Source organism: Opisthorchis viverrini, assembly GCF_000715545.1.
Source record: "Opisthorchis viverrini unplaced genomic scaffold opera_v5_106, whole genome shotgun sequence".
Taxonomy (NCBI): Eukaryota; Metazoa; Platyhelminthes; class Trematoda; order Opisthorchiida; family Opisthorchiidae; genus Opisthorchis; species Opisthorchis viverrini.
In genome coordinates this window covers 197,980-217,101 of record NW_008751768.1, presented here as the reverse complement: position 1 = coordinate 217,101, position 19,122 = coordinate 197,980, and the positions used below count along the sequence as shown (strand labels likewise).

General features: G+C 42.8%; 3 protein-coding genes across 3 annotated transcripts in view; 2 read left to right on the top strand and 1 right to left on the bottom strand.

Moving 5' to 3' along the window:
- Window positions 1–290: 290 nt before the first annotated feature.
- On the top strand, window positions 291–14,167 carry T265_13845 (hypothetical protein; the record flags this gene model as incomplete). The annotated part of the gene is made up of 2 exons (XM_009170858.1): window positions 291–374; window positions 13,794–14,167. 2 exons carry the CDS (start codon window positions 306–308, stop codon window positions 13,938–13,940), a joined length of 216 nt encoding a protein of 71 aa, XP_009169122.1.
- A 953-nt stretch (window positions 14,168–15,120) lies between these two features.
- The window catches only part of T265_05747 (hypothetical protein), a gene marked incomplete at both ends in the record, with an annotated part of 12,145 nt that continues 8,143 nt past the window's right edge, over window positions 15,121–19,122 (top strand). Inside the window, one exon of the mRNA XM_009170827.1 lies at window positions 15,121–15,215. Within this exon, the coding sequence (XP_009169091.1) occupies window positions 15,121–15,215 (95 nt within the window). The remainder of the gene's footprint in view (window positions 15,216–19,122) is intronic.
- T265_05748 (hypothetical protein) overlaps window positions 15,736–19,122 on the bottom strand; it is a gene marked incomplete at both ends in the record, with an annotated part of 39,613 nt that continues 36,226 nt past the window's right edge. Inside the window, one exon of the mRNA XM_009170828.1 lies at window positions 15,736–16,097. Coding sequence (XP_009169092.1) covers window positions 15,776–16,097 — 322 coding nt within the window. The remainder of the gene's footprint in view (window positions 16,098–19,122) is intronic.

Sequence of the window (19,122 nt, the reverse complement as noted above, 5' to 3'; positions counted from 1 at the left end):
AGATTTGCTGAATAGGACCTCATGTGACATTTAAAAATGCTGTGTGCTACCATGCACGTATCGATTTGCACACACTAGCGCACTCGTATGCACGCACCTGTAGTCGTGTTGTGCTGGCACACATGAAAGTAGGGAAGAGACGTGGGAGCGCCAGACTTGTTCACTGAAGTCTCGACTTGACACACCTAACTGATGAACGTGGCTGACTGGGTCGGTTGACGTAACCAATCGTAACGAGGCACCTAAAATTTATTAGCCTGCCACGACCGAGCCATTCAATGTAGGCCTGTAACCACTCAATAAGAATGCGTCGTGTGATAGTCCAGTGTAGAGAGGAAAAGGATATTACCGTGTTGCTAGAAGTGGCAAAAGAGGTGAGTGTTGATTTAACCATTCTGAATCTGGTTTTGCCCAAAGAGACTTGTATGTTAAGAGTAGAGTAGGTAATACAGTGGAGGTTATGTGGGAACTGATTGCGCAATCAGACAGACGTCTCATTCCAATTTCATGAGAAAAACAAGACGGATAATCCTACTTTTCCAAACATAAATCAGTAGCCGGTCATACTACACATTGTGGGCTAAAACGTTTTGTACAAATCCAGCTCTCTATGATTCACTATCTGGGAAGACGGTTTGCGGTAGCAGATTTTCTGTCAAATAATTTGTCTACTGCTGCCAAGAAATAACGTTTGAAAACCCCAGCCGTGTGAACGGACGACTCCTCGGCGTTAGTATTATCCATTGATTGACATGCAAATCATTCAGTAGGTCAAACAAAACCTTTTGAAGAAATGCCAAAAAAGTCACATTACCTCGCATTATCTTCCTAAGAAGGACCTTGATAGTATGGGATTTGTGGATACTTCTTATTGTGTTATACTCGCACACACAGTTCAGATCAGTTGTGAACAGCTTGGAATCAATCGAGAGTTTATCGCTTCAAAAGGCTAAATAAATCTGCATTCATTGCTGAGTGACGTTCCGTATTTGATACAGAAGCTTTGTCCGAATGAATGTCAGGGTGACCGAGTTTCAGACATTCAAGCTTCATTTCCATCATCACATTAGATTATCGTCAAATTTCGGTCAAAGACTCTTTTTGGTTGAGTTTTTATCCTTTTATTCAGGTTTAGAGTACTTTGGTTGAAACTTCCTTTCGGGTTTCATATGCAGTTCTCGTTGGTCTGTGTCTTAAACACTTTCACAATAATCCCGTTAGGAGTAGGGTTTAAGTACGTGGATTTTTATCTCGGGTTGTGTATTCTAGGCCCAGTTTGCCTCTCCTAGTTGCTCCTGATGACCGCTGCACACAGCCACTTGTCAGTTTGACATCATAACTCACCCTTCACAATGCTCAACAGTTTTACGCCTGTTTTATTAACAGTGAGACGCTTGGCAATTTAACCGCATCAGTCATTAGCCGCTGTGGTCTCCACCTCAAGACTGTAACTTTTTCTAGTGAGTCTAGTGAAAGTCCAGCAATCCCCGTGTTTTTGGTCAACCGTTATTATTGAACTGCATTCCCTGTTGGTCTGTTTGCCCTCTCATTGTTCTCACCAGCTCTGGTGTGGCCAGCCCTAGCTCTGTTTCTCGTATGTCAACCTTGGTGCAGTCGTTGCATCTGATTTTGCAGACCCAGTCCACAGGGGGGCCACTCCTCAACTAAACCAAAGCAGACCAAAGGGTTTCACTTCTGGACTTCTACTGCTATTTTTGCTACCCTTCTTTGGTCAAAATAGATTCTCCACGATTCCTGCTCTTTGGGTCTATCAACCATTGCTAATAAGTGAATACCCTCCTCAAATCCGTTTTTGTCCACTTTGGATAGCCTTTCTAGGAACTTATTCTGTGCATAAGTCCCTTACTCATCTACACACTGGTGTAGTAATCCTAGCGAATAGGTTGGCGAATAGCTCGAAACTGTGCCAGTATCAATCAGCTCCTGATAAACGAAGAATATTGATTTATCGCCAATCTGATAAGGTTGTTACGCCCGGATCTGAAGCTACCTCCTTACTAGGTTTTATTTGAGGATTCAAGTTGTTAAGCTGATTATGACATTTACTGGCCTGCCTGTAAACCATACAAGTTAATTAATAAAATTGCCGTTCAAAGTTGGTGGTTCTAAAACAGCATATTTGGGAACCAAGCACTTACATCTTGCTGTATTAGTAATGGAATCGCAACTCACCAAGTAGGTGTTTGCACCATCATTGTGAAGCTGCCTGAGTCATCATTTACCGTTGTGAATATAGGTTAAATCAAACAATGGATAGGTTATGAAGAAATAGCGGACCCCTCGGTTGGTAGGATGCAATTGACTGTCAAAGAACCGGATTTCCCACCGGGACAATAGCTTCATTATTCTAATAGAGTCAATTTAGTCTGAGTTAACACATGATCACAAAAATATGAAGCAAGCAGGCCTGTGAAAATCCTCCATAACTGTCTAACATTATAATTACGTCATGTGACAAAACTATGTGACAACGTGAGAACGCAACATGACCACGACTGGTGCATTGGCTCTGGGCAGCACGCACCCCATAAGTTAATCAGACAGTGATGGGTAGTCTCCCAGATTCTCCAGTATCACACAAATTTGTAGGAAACATCACGCAGTCGGTTAGCATCGTCATCAGATACGCATAAACCTCAAGTGAGGATATTTTTCATTTGACTGAAGTGGCTATGGACAGCGGTGAAGTATCTCGAATGTATTCAGCGTACGCAGGACATGTGGTAAAAACTTACCCAATGTTTCAGTGCACATGAACAGAGCCACCAGTAGCTATGGTGCAACCTCAGGACGTACCTGATTTTACACCTTTTATGTCCACTGCTTGGTGCATGTTTCGTCATTGCTGAGTCATTTACGGGCATCCGGTAAGCTTCTGCATTGATTGGCAGATTATTCACACTCCTAATTGGTGCGCCACAATGTATCAGTCGCAGAAGTACGAGCACTTGTTATCTTCAATATCCGCCGTGTCCCGTTCCATAAGCTAGGAGGTAGTGCACCAATTGTGCCAGCAAAGCGTGAACAGCTTCCCGCGATTGTGAAGCACACCAAGTAACTGCACACTTTAGTGAGAGGGATGGCTTTTTTCATCTAAAACACAAGGAATGAATCCGTATTAGTTATTCAGTACTGGAGTCAGTAAACATATTTATTATTATTATTATTATTATTGTTATTATTATTATTATTATTATTAATTGGACAAACGCGAAAATCTGGCTTTTTTGCGCGAGGCAGTTTGGCCCGAATAGTATGCATGTGCAAGATTTTTTTGATCCAGAAGCGTTCTGCAATTTCCGAATCGTAGGTGATCAGCTAAAACAACCTATTTACACTTGATCTGATGCTGCGCTGAAAAAAGCGGAGTCTAACACATCAACCGTTGACCCTTGTAAACTGGTCAAAAGCCAGTTGCCAATCTTCTGTGATCATAAAGTGAGAGTGGATCAATGGACAAGGTTAACTTTCACCTCTAGAGCGTCAATGCTCGCACAGCTGGTCCTAGTCTCCCACAAAACACGATAGCTTCTAGTTCACAGTATACTAGTTACAACTAATATCGATCTACTCGATCAACTTCTTTGCTCTTCTGAGGATGTGAATGGCGTAAAACAAAGTGGATCGATCACAGTCAATTTTTGCCGAATTCTGTATCCAACCGCACCACACTGACGTTTGAGTATTAGTTACCGAGTCTTTCCGTGGATCCGCTGCTAAGATTATCATGCTGGATTTAATAAATCGGCATCATATAGATGTCTTAGCTCACCACTGAAGAAATAGGAAATCAGTGTTCACTGATGGTATATTCAGCGATTGAGCAAGCGAATTGCCGTTCAGACAATGCAACCAGTTTTGCTGATTTGACATCACTGAGTCAGCTGCTAGTTGCCATATGGTATCTATTCCAGGTGCATCAGAGACAATAGGCCGCTTCTGGAGGAACAATCACTGTCCACCAAGTGTCCAGCGAAACTTGAGCCTACCGACGACCAGGACTTGAGGTGTCCAAGCCGATGAAACAATCCTCAGAGAAAAAAGGGAAACACTGACCGATGTTCCCGCTGGACTTTTGAGCCTTGGTAACTATTTTAGGGGCCGTGCACTGACCAGTCGACTAAGCTTCTTTGGACAATACCTGAGAGCGAATCTGTTTTCAGGCCTACCATATTAACCAAAAGGTTGCTGAAAACTCTTCGAGAGCTTATCACTGGTTTCACCCTGTCCGGGGAGCAGCTACCTAAATTCCCTCAAACATGCTATAATTGAACGTCATAAACGAGAGATTCAGTTTGGTCATCCGTGAATGCCCAATTGGTATGCAAATGAGTGTATTTCGTTAAACTTCGTTTTCTTTGCCCACTCTTGCGCTGTATTATCACTAGGATGGTGAAACTAGCATAAACACGTCGGATCCACTCCGTCCTTACGCAAGTTCTCGTTGACTCATTAAGCCGTCATCATATGTCGAAGCTTTCATTCACTTGAATTGTGACATATCTGCTCCTAGTGGTTTCCCAATTAGGCTGTCAGTGGACGCACAGGAAACTGAGATCTGCCTTTCGACTGAACATATCATAATCAAATCACAAAAAGATGTTCATTAACACTTTTCTCAACGCATCACTGTGACCCTCAGAAGACTGTCAGGTCATCAGTTTTAACTGTTGTTTTCAGTCAGCAGTACACAAAGCGCGAACGGAACCTAGAGAAAAAGGTATGTTATTTCACTAAGTTTTCCAATTATGAGAAGTCAGAGGATTTTTCCGATACGTTTTATTCTTATATGACTGAACTGGGGAATAAGTACCGGTAACTGCATCACAGAAATATTTACGTCAAATGGCAGTGTGTGAATATGCAAAAAACAGATTAATTGACAAACTTTTGATTGTCGGGCATCTAGACCAGTCACTGTTTGTATGAAAAGGAATGGTGACAACGAACTGCTCTGGAATCTTTTTGCTGAGATTAGACTGCATCATAATGAGAAAAGCCTTTTTAGAGCTTTCTAAATCACGTGACATATACGCGGACAGTGTAAACATGAGATCAGTCCAATAAATGAAATATTCTGTCATTGCTAGACTGTGAAAGCGTTGAACAGTGACGCACAAGGAAATTCAGTCGATTTCGTCTCCGATACACGACAATTCACCATCGCTTTGCCTGGTGGGTGACCACAAACAACCACCATGAGCAAAAAAGCACAGTTTCATTCCTGATTCATCAACTCCTTTAGGGTTCACGGTATCCATTCATTACCAATGTCCACACGACAATGACGAACAAGAAGTCAACAACCCGATCGCCAAAAACTGTTCCGCCTAAAAGGCTAAACAAACATTCTGACAAAACGAATAACTGTTTACTTTAACTATTTCTAACGAGTTGTATGAGATACACGGTGGAAATCAGCTGATAAAACATGAACTCTACCATTTTTATTAGGTACCAACCGGTGGTCTTGCACGCATCGATGTGCAGTATAACCATATGGCTAACGAACAGCTCGGAATTTCAACCACGTTACTCTCCATCTCGACCTAAAAGGCTTTATCATGAGGGATTTCGCCCTAATCCACTACCTGCATTCCGAAACTGATCTAGGAATTGTTAAGTTTTCCCAGTATAGTACATGGCTCATTGTGTTCGTCCTTCGCTCCAAGACCACATATTGCACACCGATTTTGAGGGGTCTTGACCGTTCACCAACCTCTTTGCTAGAGTTTAGTTGATATTGATTCACCACAGTTCTGTCATGCTTGATAATTCTCGTTTCATTAAAATGAATTAAAATATCCCACCACATGGTCCGTGTTTGGTACGATGAGTTAGGCGATTTAATTGCAAACTTTTCACCATTGGGTAAAGTGCCAACAACAGTTCGTTATTAGCGAACAGAGTTTAGCGATGAGCCAGTGGTTGTGCGTTGAATACTGAAACATATGTAATAATATAAGTGCCACCACCGATTAGAACGGGCTATTTGCTTGAGGGTTTCTGTTGGTTGGTCTGTAGTCCACTATACTGTTATGTTGACCTGTTGATAGTGTGAGGAGATCTGATAGTTTTCAATCGAGATTTCGTCCTGTAAATAGAAATAATCTATGTCCCGTTCTTATTTAGACCATGAGCAACGTGCTTCTCACCAATCTGCATGTAGTTGCCAACAGGCGACCTCCTTGCAGGTAGTTGAACACATGACCTTTCTACCGTAAGCAGCTGGTCATTAACGCAGTTCGCTGGTAACTAGAGAGGATGTAGTGTCGCCCTCAGCCACGTGATGCACACCAAGTTGTATCATCTTGATGGATTCTTCCGGTGGCGACTCCCCAGATGAAAGGTTCGATCGTCACCCGATTAGTTCTTCCTTCTGACCTACTTGGAGCGTGTGAGTAGCGTGAGATTCGGGTAGATTTCATATTTGTGACTTTTGTTGCGTACCACTCACTCAGTAAAGATGAAACAGCTGGATAGTGCTACTTGGCTTTTCACTATAAACTGGCTCCACTTGCGGAACGAAATACTCATTCACAATCTGATAACTGGCTTGCTTTGGACGTTCATAATAAGATGTCAGTCCTCTTTATGTATTCGCGTGTACCTTCAGCCCTGAGATACCAAGAGTGGAGCCCACTCCGGCATCAAGCGATAAGCGAGAGCACGCGTTCGCTAACAACACACTGATGCTCTCACCTCAGTCAGTGATGGAACGCTTGCAATTAGCTTGCTTGGCTCAGCGTTGGTCTGCACTAGCTTAGCTGCCAACGACGAATACATTGACCCACTTCACAACACGCCCCTCGATGAGTTTCGAAAAAGAAATATTTCCTTTGCCTGGACGATCTTTGTTTAGTTTTAATCCCTCACATCAAATTAAATGTATAAAGAATGCAAGCCCGGGTATTATCTTGACACAAGCATCTGCAACCATGTATTACGGTTTCGTGAACTTGGTAGAACCCACCAAGTATTCATCGTCTTCGTTACGTTGGAATTCGATAAGTAAGCTTTAACCAACTTTATTCTTTCGCAACGTGGATAAACAGTCTTTATACTATTACTGAATCCATTTATCAGGAAACAGGCTCATTTACTTGGAATTGGGGAAACGTGATTGCAGAAAGTGAATCAGTTATTTTTATTTTCGAAATCAACATCACACTACCACCTGGATCGGTGATCACCTTCGCATAGGATTAAGAGTACACTAATGTTGACATCTTCCTTCAAGGGAGAACAACCTATTTTCCTGAAGATAGGTCTTCTTTCACAGAACCTAGTTGCCTTGGAGCAAGATATATATCATGGAATAAAAAAGGTCGACAGCACTGTAATGCGGTATTCGGAACGTTCGATTCGTTGCATTTTCTCGTTTCAGCTGACCTTTCCTATTGTAACACGATCTACGTCTTTTGAAATCAATATGTTACCATACGGAATTCAGCTAATTAAAACACAGTTGGCCTTGCACACATGGATGGAAGGGGAAAGGCGAAAACTTAAAATAAAGCGAAAAATTTGCGATTTCGAATGTCACGGATGTCGGTGCATGTGTATGGTATAGAGGATGCACTTTGTTGACAAGACATAAAAAGCGGACAGTGAGGCCAAACCATCAAAAAATAAGTAAAACTCGGATGTGAGCATTTATCGACATTTTCACATTTGGCTTGATGTTTCTTATCAAGTGTGCCTTTCTGTACGAACCTAAACCTCGTATAACACCACACAAACGATCCATAGATGATACAATAGTCGAACCGCCCAGCGAACATTCTGGACCAGGTTCAGAATGACCCAGCACCCTCGTACAGCGCCTGTCATACGAAACGAGCATGCGCATCTAACATGCCTGAATTTCAATTTTACAGTAACTTTCCGAACAATAATTGGCTCACCGCCATGTCAACATCGCCTCAGTCTGTAGATTCCCTAGTGGGAGTGGCGTTTCGTTCTTTTTCGAAAGACAGTTGGTACTTACTCATTAACCTGTAAAAAAGACTCGTTTGGGCTGTAAGCTAAGTACCGATTTAGCATAATCTTAAAAGTGACTGCCCGGTAAGTACTCGAAAGCCATCTAGGAAAGTTAAAACCTTCAAACTTTAGTTGTCCCATTAAATCAAATAAGGGAAACAGCAAAAGGAAATATAAACTGAAAGTCGCGGTATGAAAGCGAAAAACTGAACAGAACGCCAGAGCTAATACGCGCACGATCAAACGCTTCCTACTAAAATCTACGCCGTTGAATACAGAGCATGAGCGTCTTCTGGCTTGCATTAATGGTCACTGATTGAACGCGTATGAAGACCAAGTGCACCCTTCATTGGCTACATCACACAGGCCTGAATTGCTGATCCTTTTGTTACTCTAGTACATAACGCAAGTTAAAATGAAATTCGGTAGACGCTGAATAATGAGTCAGATTGCAAGTATGAAAAGACAGCCTTCCGAGTTTCTGTCAAGCGGTAGATGTCGGTGTAGGACCCTTCCTCAACTAAACTTTGAAAAGTGTTCAACAGTGGCCTCCTAAGCTTTACATAAGATATGGTTTTGAATACGACAGACACAGGAGGGCACGTGTTTGTCGATTCAACTGAAACCTTTGGCCAACCTTCGAACTTGCATAACTTTTTATAAAAACTCAGAAAAACTGCGGCCGATGAGTTCGTATACTAGTCACAGGGATCACACAAACTACTCTTACGTTACATGACAGGCCACATAGGTGTAAAATATGATACAGGAAAATAGCAGTGCAGAAGATTGTAGTGATACCTATTAAGGCAGGAGGTAATAGTTATTTTGTGCACTCAAATCTTAGCTTTGACTGTAGGTGCCTGCTATAAGCTTTTGCCCGTACAACCCGCACAAGACTGACACGGTCCCACAATTTATTTTGCTTGATGACGAGAGAGCTTCATTCTCTTATTACGGGTAACTGTAAGCGATAAAATAGAGAGGAAAGGAGGTAAGACACACCTTGGAACAGGAAAATTAAAGTAATGTCCCGAAAATTTTTTGTTTACATATGCTAGCAAGGCACGATAAATTTTTCAGTTTGTCTACCGTGTTTCTTAACTGTTCAACCGGAAGTTGAATACGCTGAACCAGTCATGATCACAAACCAGGCCAACATTTTCCTGACGGCTGATGGATGGGTAGTGAGTTAGCACAGTCTTGAGTCAGTGGGAAATCTGCTTCCACAAGATGTAGCATTAAAAAACCCAGCGTGTCAATGTCTACTTTGAATGATTAGTGGACTCCATTGCATTTTTGTGGTAATGCTAACTTGGTTTTGTCCACTTCAGTACGTGTTTAAGGAATGGGGTTCGCTAGGGTATTGAAAATGATGTCCCTTGCACAGTCGCGGTAGGGTTACTGGCAGTCACATTCGACAAACTTGGTACAAATCTGAGTTCTGGTCACCGATAATCCGCAACTTCCGTTTTCAGTGCAAATCCTGTAATCGTTTTGATCAACCGAAGGAATACTTCAATTTCCGCACAAATGTCTAAAGTCTAAATTACACTATTTCTACGGAAAGTGAGGTCCTCGTGGTCCCACTGAAAGCGAAGAAAGAAAGACTTTTATGCATTGTCCCTGCGAGACCAAAAAACTGTATGTTGAGTCATCACAATGTTTAACATTTAGACATGTTCTATAATGAGATCATTTTGAGGAACTGACGCCTCATTGCGGATTGCAGTAACTTCAAGCTATATTCTGGTGGAAGATCCACGATAAACGTTTACGTTGAGAAACAAAACGGGGACTTTTATTCCCACCCCATATCACCGCTCTTTTCTAGTCCTTCTTCATTCAACAAGTCAGCTTTTCTCATCGAGCAATTCTCAAAGAAATCTCGGATATTTACTACGTACCAGGGTATTTGGTCCCGATATGCTATGCCGTTCTTCTCAATTTGACCGTACATCGATTAGTTCCACTTTAATCTTCTGGAAAGATACTAGATTTTCGGGAATCAATTTGTATAAACCAAACTATTAACGAATTCCGATCGTTTACCTGTACGTCACACTTCCTTTTGAAAAGGAGTTCCAAATTCGCCCGCTGCTACTGCCCAAAACAGGGATCCTAAGAAATAGAACTCCAGTGATTTGAACCACAAAAACTTCTGATAGTCTCGATAGCAAGATGCCACATAACACAGTTGCCATAACATATCTTTACCATGATACATTTCACCTTTCATAATACCTTCAAGGATTCATGTAGTTCACTCCTTGAAAAGGACAAGATCTCCCTAGTTGTCATAAAAGTGGATGTTTTGAAGACAACATCTTATTTCTCTTTCACCACATATTTTTTCCATGCCGACAGTAAAAGGAGCGTGTAGTCCAGCCATGAAATGTTATTGTGTCCACCTCCTAAGCGGAACGTTCAAATCTAACGTTTTTGACGTATTGCTGTTATTCCGGAAAAGCTGGGCAGGCGGCCTGCGTCAGATGACACAATCCCTCATTGCAAGTTGTGTTTATACAGTGCTTGACAATCCCCGACTCTAAACTCCCACAACGCGGAGCGCTACTTCTTGCCGATGTGGAGCCTCGGCTTTATTGTTTTCAACATCGTGCAATCAAGATGTTCATTAGGACACCTGGAGTGCTACTGAACTGTCTTGATAAAATCCAGTTTACGATCTGATTCACAATAAAAATAAGTGTACGGCTACTTTACCGCAAGGCGGTCGGAAAACGGGTAACTCAAAGGACTTGTGTTCATGTGTACTCCGCGACTTATTGAAAATGGTAAGAGCCAGATGAGAAAAAATGTATAGAATCCAAGGATGGACTAACATCTGCTGCTTGTGTGTTTTCATGCCCAGCTAGGAACCACTTAACGGAATTCAATCAAACCACTTATACTGTGGTATGGTACGAAAACAACTTGATACCGTGCCGAATAACGCTCAGTGAAGCATTTCGAATCCTTCTTAAATCTGCATGAGTGTGTAGGATCAAGAACTTATCGATTGTAATAACTGCTTGGCAAAATCGAACAGGTTAATTGGCCTTACAATAAACTGGGAGCTCTCGGGGTGCTGGAACCTTTCAGAAAACATCTACATGCCTCTCGGCTTCCCTTGTTTGGGCTTGAACAACCTGGCAGCATTCCAGCCCTCGTGCTTCCTTCTGGCGGCGTGGCAGTTAGGTACGTAAAGAGTGCTACAGGAGAACATGGGGCGATCCTGTAGATCTTCAAATCACAATCCAAATGTGCCTACCGAACGACTTATTAAAGCTCTGGAAGTCTTGTCCTGATCTGGAGTGAAGCAAAATCCTATATTTCCATGTACAGCATAAACCAAAATTTTAATTGCCTGGTTGATTTCAAAAATTGAGTCAAAAGGTAAATTTCCAACTGAATATGATATTCCAAACACTCCAAACAAAATAAGCGCATATATGCTGTGTCAACTTGAAGACTGGATATAGGTCCCCTCGAGGTTTCTAAGATAGAATATTTAACTTTAGTAGTGAAATCAAACGGTGAATTCGGAATGCATCGTTGTGTTTTGTCTTGCGCATCATGTACGAGCTCATTCGTCAGAATTGGACGCTATTTTTCTGTGAATCGATGCTTTTAAAAGTGAAGCAAATTTATACTTGTTCTCGTAAGATGTTATGTTTATGGAAGTACACTTTTCTCCAGTGTTGCCAATGGACAAACATATTTCTAGGCAAATCAGTGATTTTGCCCATAACATTTAACCAAACACGCTCACATTGAAAAGGTTACTTTGAAACCATCGCGCATTAATCTGCAACTCTCCTCTTTCTTGCTGTTTACAATTTTTGGTCTTTTACCATGCCAGCACCCGCTCCATACAATTCTGCGAGTATGTGGACGACAAAGTCATTGGTTGTCCGCATTCTAGTCCACAGTCTTTCCCACAAGTTTACGAAATGTTCACTAATTTGATTATTTAGTTGATCTGGTCTTTTTCGGAAACAAACCGAGTTACCTGGGCGTTTCATTCAGCATTCTATCTGGTATCCATAAAATGCAGAGAAGCTGTCAGCTAGTCCCCGATAAAATGTTCATGGCCCGGGTAGGACCAGCGACCGAAAAGTACGCGGCGCGAGTGATATCTGATTGGTCCAGGGGAACACAGGACTGCAAATAAATCATTTAATTTGCACAAGATTGGGCCGTAAAGGCAGACTAGGAGAGTCTGTCTGTTGCTGTGGCCAGAAATTAGCGTCTACACCTTCAGAAACGAGAGCAGGTCACCCGGTAAACGATGCAAAAGTGTTCATGTCAACAGTGTGAATTGAAACCCCCAAAATGTTCCAGGATTTGGCTTTAATAAAAGCGTGTTTTTGTACACCCTTATCAGCTGCTCNAAAATGAGGCATTGCTACTGAAAAACTACTATGCACACTTGTGGTTGACCTTTCTAGAACGTCGCAAGGGGTCCACTTCAGTGATACTCCCTAGGGGACAGAACACCTCACAAGCGGTTGATGAATAATTATTTTAGAACATGCCACTATTCTAATGAGTGGTTCAATTTGTGTATATTCTTCCACAAAAGTTTCTAGAAATAACCATTGCTTCCTACCATATTTTCTTTTGTGGTGAACTCATAACGTGTACTTGTACCGGAAGTAAGATCAAGTTGGCTGAGTGATGCTGTTTTTGTGCTTCAGTCTACTGTAAACTTGAAGGTGATTACAGAGATATGTGGCACTAAATGGCTTTATGTGTTTGCGTAGACACAATAGAATTCGTTTAGGTGTGAACTTTACCTCGGAGGAGCGAAAATTTTCTAAAACGGAGACGATTTCAGACGGGCTGGGTGCATAACAAATAGAAAGAGTAAGGATTTATCTCGTCCCCATTGAGTACAATCCAACTGCTGAATTGCAGTGTTTAGTAGTGATCAGAGTTCCAAACGCTATGCAAATTCGTGAGATGTCCAACGTTACCATTATTTTCAGTTAAGTAGTTTACCACTTCACGTTAGAACAAACTAGACCTACAAAAACAAGTAACGAAAGGGAATCACCTCCACATTCACAGGCATTGAGATGGGGGTTCACGGATGCGTACAGTTTGATCACACTGGCTAAGCAGAAGCCACTTGTTTAACTGTATTGAACAGCACCGATCCATAGACACGTCCGACACTTGTGAGGCATCTAGGCCCGACCACTAACGATGATGACCTATTCAGGGACATATTAAATAACTTTATTTTGAAATTCGCGAACAAAATGAACAAGGAACTGTACAACTGGGGTTCAAACGGTTTTCAGTAAAGATCTGAACCAAAAGAAGTACAGAAATAACACTTTGAGCGGTCGGAAAGTGAAGGTCATTAACGCTATCGAACAGCACCGACTAATGGGCTTAAAAGGTCAGAGAAACCGACCGATAGTCTTCCCATGTAAGCAACGAATGGTACTACTAACAAACGAAATACTAAATGTTAGCTTCCTCTCGCAGCACGAATAAAGAATTGAAATCTGATGCTTTGCCAATGTTCTGTGTAATCGAGGGAACAAGTAAGCCTGTAACACAGGAAAATGACCCTTAAAGTGCTTGTAGATGTCGGATCCTATAAATAACTTTCAACATAGCGAAGATGCTCACTGAGGCGTACCTACATAGCACAATGGCTGGATGACGAGAACACGCAACCTGTCAGAGGGTCGGAAACCTTAGGGTACGTGTTTTTCCTCTGCATGATTCAGCTACTTCCATATTACCGTCTTGTTGTGCTTTTCCTTCGACAGTTTGGTGCGTTTCTAATGAAACCTGAAAACCCGGAAAGATTCGACATAGTCCACTTTGACGTCCCTGAAGACAGAGAAAACCAGGTTGAAGACTTTCAGAGAAAACTGATGGAAACCATTCCCTACGTGGCCGTTAAAATATTCTGAATTTGAATGCATGTCAAAACACGGACGATTCTTCTCTTTTTTGTTTTGTTTCTGGCGACTCCAAGTTACCAACAACAATAAAAATACCCTTCTGGAGCAATTTGTCGTAAAAATCCATCTACCCTTGATATCGTGTACACCCCAAACAGGCTGAAAACCAGGATTGTTTGAGGTATGCGATAAAACCGTCTTGTTTGATATCAAAAATCAAATACAACAGACGCGCGGGTTACAAAAGCATTGCGACAATCCTAGCATTAGCTGAAAATAGCAAAAATGGCCTTTCAACTCATCCAACTATTCAACCAAGCGATGAGTCAGGTTACTACCAAAGCATGGATCTTTAAAAACAATTTGCACACATTCCTAACCGACTTCACAGTTAGCCTATGTTGAAACTCGTGCTGGATATCGTCCTCGTAATTGTCGTAGGAAATTGTGAAGTCCAGTTGCTCCGTGACCTAGTACATGACTCCATCTGCAATCGCTTGTGTGAAATGGAGCTGATGAGCAGAGTAGCTCACTCCCATTGGAAGTCGTAAGCCTTGTTGATTGATTCCTAGAATGCTATCTTCAGTCCTTCAACTCTCAATACGTGCTTCTGTTCAGCAGACTCAATTACCTAGAGAATGTGGTTCATCCATCATCCTGTCCTTAATTTTAACGAAATGGGGGCTAGTGTGCCCCTCGAGTGTTGTCAAAACGTTGGCTGTATCCACCATTGTTATCTGGTGATTCAAGATTCCTCCAATTCACTGAAGCTAGGTTTTGCACAATACTGTGGTGCAGCACGATCGAGTGGATGCATAAGGGATAGTGCTAAATAATTCGTACAACGGCGGAGATGGCATAGCCAAAAATAACAAGATACAAGGAGAGCACAGCTCCGTGTCAATTGAACTTAAGTCGGAGTGTGACCCGTCGGAACCAGCCCCAAAGTTTGCTGAAACACCACAGCTAGCCTTCTGTGGTTCTATTTGCACATCGTCGAGGTGCGCCAGTATGGCCCAGGCTGCACATGACCGGCTTCTTCCATCCAAGGAGGGCAGTTGAGAAAACGCACAACTAGAGAAACCACTTTTGCCTCACCCCACTCATCCCAACTTTCCCGCCACTGATCATTTGGCGACAAAGTGAAGAACCACAGGATACAGTGAAATAAATGACCTAGAACAATACTATGAAAGCACCCATGGATGCTCCACAGTCAAATGGACCAGTAAGTGCCTTCACGCACAACGGCTCCAACACGTTTTTTGCAGAGTCTATGCTAGCGTTAGTTCTTATTAGCTGCCAACAGTAAGACTGACGAAATCCACTTCACTTTAGTCCTCACTAACCTAAGCAAGAACGAAATTATCCAGTCGCCTGATCAAGGCCTTTTAAAGAACTCGCCTGCTGTAATGCCAGTCATCGACTAGTGAGGGAAAGTGAATAAAGAAGAAATTTTACTATCCCGAAAAGTGCAGAGCGTATGAGAAGTTGGCCACAGATATCACCGGAAACCGATGACTATAGACTAGGACAAAACGAATCAAGGTGAACCGCATCCATCTATCAACATTGGCAAGCTTTCCGTTGATCGAAATCAATCATTGCGGTCCAAAAAAAATAGGTAACCATTTGATGGCACATTAGCCCAATCTCCAAAAAACTAACCTGTCTTCTGGATTCCCTTAGATTTGAAGAAAGGTATTTCATGCGAGTCGAGCACAGGAGAATGTACACTTTTCTCCCCTACTAAGTGGTTCCCCAACAGCGCTTGAGAACAAATTTAAAAAAGTAATGTCAAGTAAGCAGTCAGGCATGTATATTTACACAGGTTCACAGGTTGTTCAAAATTGTAACGTTGTTGTTGGGTTCCGAATGAAATCAACCAGACAAATGGATCGGGTCAAACGTCGAGTGAAGAGAGTGCTAGTCTTCTCCTTTGCCTCGACCGCGCGAGAAATGAGCTGCAGAGTCGGGTGAGAAAGAAAATCATCTGAATGTTGTTCGCAGCTCAGAATAGCGTCAATTTGACCATCAATTTCGGATGACTTATCTGCCACTTGGGTGTTTGTCGTGCAAACAGTGTTGAGTATAAGATCTCCGTGCCGATGCAAGACGCTCTCCAGACAGACACAAGCAAGATCTACATCCAAGTTGCGCTCGAATCTGAAAGGAAAAGTGTGTGTGAATAAAACGCCTATATGGAGGCAATGCAAAAACGTTGCCAGATTAGTTTACTTGCACCACCCATGAAAAATAAGTGAAAAGATTGCTAAAATGCTGCGACACCTCAGTGGCAATCGGACGGGTTGTGAAACTCAAGTGGTGATTCTCTTAAATTGGAAAACAAAGTCAGTGCTGCGGCTTGCACTGAACAACTAAACCAATGCAGCAAAAGACAGTTGAGAATAAATGGGCTGCACCAGAATATCTAAACCTAATCAAAAATAACCAGAGTGGTCGCATTACACGTAGTGTACACTGAAAATTTGGTGCGGATGTCTGGACCCAATTTTAGCATGGCACCATGAGATACTCCGATTTCCATGAGTTCGCAGTCCCGAACGAAGCATCCGAAAGTGCAACAGACCACCTCAGTCTTTTGTCACAACCCATTCACTAGTAACGCTTAATAACCTGGACGTAATACAATAGTTATAAGGTTGCTGAAAACCTAAAAACCTTTAGCGAACAGGTCACGAAAGATAACGTGCTCTTTTGAATTAATGCAGTTAGGTATGTCAGGACGCGCCCAGACATGAAAAAAGCACATGTGAAGAGAGTGACGCGTCCCCAAGGTCATCATCGGCACGACACGTTCGGAAAGCAGGTGCGTTCGGAAAGCAGGAGTACACCAAACACGGCTTAGCAACCTAAGGCCGGTGGAGCGGGGCTGAAATTGCTCACGATCGGAACACCGCCACTAGCTGTACAGAACGAACAAGTGAACGACCATATTTGGCCCTGTAGGTATCCTATATATATTTACGCAATACAGCCGTGTCCAGGGTTCTCCGTCTTCTCCTTACGCGTGGTCTGGTAGGCTCAGTACAGGCGCAACCAACAGACGGCCACCTACGACACAACAGTATGCATCCATGAGAGACAAGCCTAGTGTGCTCACAGTCTCTTGTTTACTTCAGCGGCAGTTCGAACTCTTGTAGACCAGGTGGAGTGATAGGGCTTACACATCTAATAATGCACATAGCTGCATGTTAGGTTGTACCGCACTGATTTGTCTAAAAATCAAGCACCATGATTCAGGATTACAAGTTGTCTCGAGTGATAAGACGGCAGAAGGCACTGGGCTGGTCGAATAAAACAGTCAGATTTGCGTAGGTGTGTAACCAATTCTCATGCAAACACCAACAGCGAACAGTCTAAACAAACTTCTCAAGGCGAACAGTTGTTACGTGAGAGACAATATCTGGTAGCAGTGTCATACTCCTTGTGGTGATTTCTTATTAACGTGTGATCGAAACGCGCATTGAAGGCAACAATCTCCAAAGCCGTTAAAATGTCTGTATTCACCACTGCCGAATCCTGTCGCCGCATCCAGGTTCTATGAAGTGATGGTAATTAGCGACACTGAGTTTGCTAATCGGGTTTCAGGCCTCAACTTCAATACAAAGCCTCTGGATCGTATTCACCTAATATACAGCTGAGTGAAAATGGCTGCTCCAAGAAATAACTGCCGTGGAACTCAAAACAATTTGTCCTAGAACTGATGACCAACTCAGTTTTAGGTTCGATACTAGGAGTTAATGAAGCAATAAAATCTTTTCCCTAAACTTTGTTGACGGATTGTTTGAAACCATTCATTCAGTTCCTGATCGTTAAGGAAGATTTTGATAAGTGACCACATTGCCAAAGATAGATCAGGACCGCATGGCTGCACTTGTATCATGAATTTGGTTGCATTCATTGAGGGAAAAGTAAACGTGGAACACAGAAGAATCAACATGAACCAAAAACTCAATTACATTGGTTTCAGAGGCAATATTTGTGGCAATATGGTGGGCTATCTACAGTTGGTGAGTCACACCGCGATATTTTTCAGGGCTCATTAAAGTAAGGTCTGTTAGGGAGAGTAGGTGTAAAGCACGAAAGTAGAAGCACAGAATAGAAATTGGCTGGTCGGAACTATCCTGCGCAGATCATGTATCATCGAATGGTTTCACGACAGGACGTGAAAATTTTGCTTCTGCTTAAAAGTAGAGTCGACAGTCATGTGAAAAATACTTGAAACCGATTGGATAGTCATCGTTTTCGAAAAAGTTTGGTGACAATCGGTAGATTTGTTGCTGGGCAACGTTTCGCTTTTGACACAAAAGCTTCCTCAGGCCAAGTGACTAGGTTCCGAGGTTGATCGAGATTTAAGGCGGAAGGAGAACCAATCAGCTAAGTCAAGCTAAATCTCTGTTGGGTGTCGGACGAGGGATTTTAGTGTGTTAGAGTGGCTGAACAAGTGTTGGGTCGGTGGGGAAACCTACATGTGTTTGGGTCCTGCCTAGGGTCTAGTTCTTCTGGTTCGGTTCATTTGATGGTTCCTCTTGAACTTCGTTTGAACCTTCTGTTAGTCTGTGTGGGTGAGCTAGTGCTAAGAAAGTTGTGTAGGAGGGATGCCGTGACCTTTGGTCGGTTGGAGTTTCCACCCCCTACCCCAAGGTTTTTTCTAATGATCCTAAGTGGATTGACAACCACACCGGCACGTGTCAACTCGGCTTATCTAAGACCGCTTTCCATACGCTCGCTAGCTCCACACCCTCGATTCTCATCATCATCATCATCCTTGTCAGCTGTAAGAACCGCGCACTCGTCGTACACTGGTTGTAGCTGCCACAGTTTCGTTCACCGATGATTGAGGGGTAGGTAGCTGCGCATTGCTCGCGCGAGCTGGTAAGTTGGTGCATAAATCCAGCGCTGTCAGTGGGTTGTCAAGCGGGGGGATGGAAAAGGAGCTATGCATTGAAGGCAATAGCTTTGATGCATGAGCGCCATTGAGGGTGTGACTGGGCCATGTCTGATAATGTCTCTAACCATTGATGTGGTCCGTCTCGGGGTCCCCATCCAGGAAGACGGCAGTGACCAGCGCAGCTGAGCTTGCTAGTAATGGCTTTCATACTTCGCTGCCAAGTCATTGTTTGACCGCCTCTGGCTCTCTTCCACCCTTCACATGGTTGGGCGAAAA